Source organism: Protobothrops mucrosquamatus, unplaced genomic scaffold (assembly GCF_001527695.2).
Source record: "Protobothrops mucrosquamatus isolate PMUCROS unplaced genomic scaffold, P.Mucros_1.0 scaffold3092, whole genome shotgun sequence".
Classification (NCBI taxonomy): domain Eukaryota; kingdom Metazoa; phylum Chordata; class Lepidosauria; order Squamata; family Viperidae; genus Protobothrops; species Protobothrops mucrosquamatus.
Genome location: NW_015389100.1, coordinates 91,980 through 95,571, shown reverse-complemented (window position 1 = coordinate 95,571; position 3,592 = coordinate 91,980). Strand labels below are relative to the sequence as shown.

The 3,592-nt window shown below is 45.4% G+C and overlaps 1 protein-coding gene across 1 annotated transcript in view; it reads right to left on the bottom strand.

The window, feature by feature from the left end:
• The window catches only part of LOC114923354 (zinc finger CCCH domain-containing protein 3-like), a 139,770-nt gene that overhangs the window by 47,444 nt on the left and 88,734 nt on the right, over positions 1–3,592 (bottom strand). The window contains exon 4 of the mRNA XM_029286203.1: positions 3,093–3,249. Coding sequence (XP_029142036.1) covers positions 3,093–3,249 — 157 coding nt within the window. The remainder of the gene's footprint in view (positions 1–3,092; positions 3,250–3,592) is intronic.

The window sequence follows — 3,592 nt, the reverse complement described above, 5'->3', positions numbered from 1 at the left end:
GTATGTTTTAGCCTCCAGGCCTTGGATCATCCTAGTTGCTCTTCTCTGAATTTTCTCCAAACGCTCAACATCTTTTTTGTGATATGGTGACCAAAATTGGCTGCAGTATTCCAGGTGTGGCCTTACTAGGGTTTTACAATAGCGGCCTATTATCCCCCCAAAATTGACTCACGTCAGAGAATAATTCCAAATAACCTTCCGGAAGCCCCAGGCCTCCCCAAGTCCCCTTCTCCTCTTCCTCAACCCGATTCCTAAATTAAAAAACGCCCTCCCCCGCGCGAAGGCAGGGCTGCCTCCCGTTTGGACCGAGCGGGGCTATTTTTAGGAAAGGGATAATCAATTGTTGGAGGACGGCAGTAAACGGCACCACTTCCATTTCCAACTCCCTGAAATAGTAAATTGTTTTGACACTGTCAAGCGCCACTAAATCGCTGTGCGACAGAAGTTGCCCAGATAAAGCATCTGCTTCTTAATTTTTAAACTGTTTTCAAACAGCAACAAATACTGAATAATCAGCTTTTTTTTAAAACCAAAAAAAAAAAAGAGAGAGGATCAGCACTTTCTTTTATTTCACCGAGTAATTGAAGAAGTTTATTCTGATTTTTTTTTTAAAAAAAAAATTCATTTTCCCTCTTTTCAAGCCAGCCTCATTTGCAGAAGTTTATAATATATTCAGACGCTTTAAACTAATTGCCGGCAAATGGCTATTGATCATCCATTTTGGTGTGTGTGTGTGTGTGTGTGTGTGTGTGTGTGTGTGTGTGTTATTTTCTAAGGGATGAAAATATCCTTCCGTGAATTTTGGGGTGAATCGGAAGGGGAGACCCCAAGCAGGGTCGTCCGCAAGCCGTAATGACAAGGTGGAAACCAGCCACCTGCAGACCTTGGGAAGGTCTTGGGAAAGAGGCAACACGCAGGTTGAAAATAGGGATGGAGGGAGAGGCAGATAAAAATACAGGTAGTCCTCTTAAGTTGCGACCGTCGCGGAGCCTTGCCATCACGGTCGTTAACACGCGACGTTCACGTAATTTGGTTTTGCCACCTTTTTTTTCCAACAGTCGTTAAGTAAATCATCACGGACATTAAGGGAAGTGGTGGCTCCCTACGGGCGCGGCGTTATTGAAAATCGGGAAGAAATGCCATTTTTCGGCAAAAGCTGTAGTAAAAAGTCCTCCCGGGACCGGGGGACGCTGCAGGCACAGGTGTAAGTTGTTATCACACGGATGTACTGCAGTCCTGCAGTTACAGCCACAACAGAGCCCAAAATGTGGGTTGCTAAGGGAAACATTTGTGAAGCGAGTCTTGCCCCGTTTTACGACGTTTCCTGCCACGGTTGTTAAGTGAATCATCGCCTTTGTTAAGTGAGTAACGTGGTCGCAAAGCGAATCCCGCTTCCCCCGTTGACTTTGCTCGTCAGATGTTCGCAAAAGGGGATCGCGTGACTCCCCCTCCGGGGACACGGCGACCATCGTAAATGCGAACCCGTCGCCAAGCGTCTGGATTTGGACCGCGTGCCCACGGAGGATGCGGCGACGGCCCGTCGTAAGTCACTTTTTTTCCAGTGCTGTTGTAACTTTGGTCAGTGTCTAAATGGGCTGTTGTAAGTTGAGGACTACCCATATTCTCCTTTTTTAAAAAATTGTTTATTTTATGGTTCCATAATTTCACTTCCCTTTTGTGCTCCCTTTATTGGGGTAAGAACGGCCCCGCGGCGAGATAGGCGGCAAATCAGATTCACAAACAAACAAACACACACATAGGGCCTAGTTGGCAAGTAAGTTGAACGGGGGGGTCATGTGACCGGGGGGGGAAGAGAGAAGAGACTGGGCCATAATTACCAGCCGGGGAGGTTTGTGGGAAATCTGAATGGTCGCTTGGCGTATCGGTCGTTAAGTCGAGGACTACCTGCATTGCCAGTGGTGGGATTGAAATAGCCGAACCACCGGTTCTGTTATTGGATGCAGGCCTGGGCCTCCGAGGCCTAGAACGGACTTCCGGAAGTGGCATCCACGCACTTCCGGCGGACCGTTCCAGGCCTGGGAGGCCTCCTCCAGGGCTCCGAGGCCCAGACTGGACTTCCGGAAGCAGTGTACATTCAGCCGGTTGTCTGAACTCAGCAAAATGTAGCTACCCGTTCTGCCTAGCATCTCTCTTGCTCAGCAGTAGAGTTTTGGGCAGTCCTGTACCCATGGTGTGAATCTCCTCAGGGAGAGGAAAGGCAGCCATTTCCCATCTTTGTATCACGATGAAAAGGCTCCTCAGCAAGGTTATATAGCTATATGCATCATCACCACCACCACCACCATCATCATCATCATTTGAGAGCTATATGCAACGAAATCTCATTTTATACATTTAAAGTGACAATGTTATTCTATTCTATTCTATCCTATCCTATTCCATTTTCTATCCCATTTTCTATTCCATTCCATTCTCTATTCTATTCTATTCTATTCTATTCTATTCTATTCTATTCTATTCTATTCTATTCTATTCTACATTTATCCTATCCTATCCTATTTTCTATTCCATTTTCTATCCTATTTTCTATCCTATTCTATTCTATTCCCATTCCATATTCTATTCTATTCTGATTCTATTCTGTTCTGTTCTGTTCTGTTCTGTTCTATTCTATTCTATATTTATCCTACCCTATCCTATTTACTTTCTATTCCATTTTCTATCCCATTTTCTATTCTATTCTGTTCTATTCTATTCTATTCTATTCTATTCTATTCTATTATTCTATTCTATTCTATTCTATTCTATTCTATTCTACATTTATCCTACCCTATCCTATTTACTTTCTATTCCATTTTCTATCCCATTTTCTATTCTATTCTGTTCTATTCTATTCTATTCTAATTTGCTATTCTATTCTATTCCATTCCATTCCATTCTATATTCCATTTTCTATCCCATTTTCTATTCTATTCTATTCTTCATTTATTCTATTCTATTCTATTCTGTCCCGTCCTATCCTATCCTATCCATTTTCTTTTCTACTCTACTCTATTCTAATTCTACCCTACCCTATCTACATTCTGCTCTGCATCCACAGCCTGGCTGCACGATGGCTCTGCAAACGTTACCTGGACAATGAAAGTCTCCTGGCCTTCCAACCGTGAGCCGGCCCGGCCCCGGGGGCTGCAGAAATCAAGGGAGACCCCGCCGACTTCTTCACCAGCCTGTAGCGTGTGTTGACCACTCGGTGGGAGGCTGGGCTGGTGACCAGGAGGAAGCTGGAACCTGCAGGGGAAAGACATGTCGGCTTTAAAAATCAGAGCAGCCCAAGAATGGGACCGTCACCGTTTTTTATTGAGCACCCGGCTGCTCTTGGGGGGTTCCGCTTGAGGAATCCTGGGAGTTGAAGTCTACGTATCTCTCTGTTGCAAAGGTTGAGAAGCCCTGACATAGCTCAAGTCCCAGTCTTCCTCCTTCTCCTCCTCCTCCCCTCAAACCCCCTTCCCTTCCAGCCCTGAGGATGTTCCCTAGTTGGGTCATGAAACGTCTGCAAGAAAACCACCCAGCTCAGAGAGTATCAAGGATCCCACAGTCTTCTTCTTCCTCCTCCTCCTCCTCCTCCTCCTCC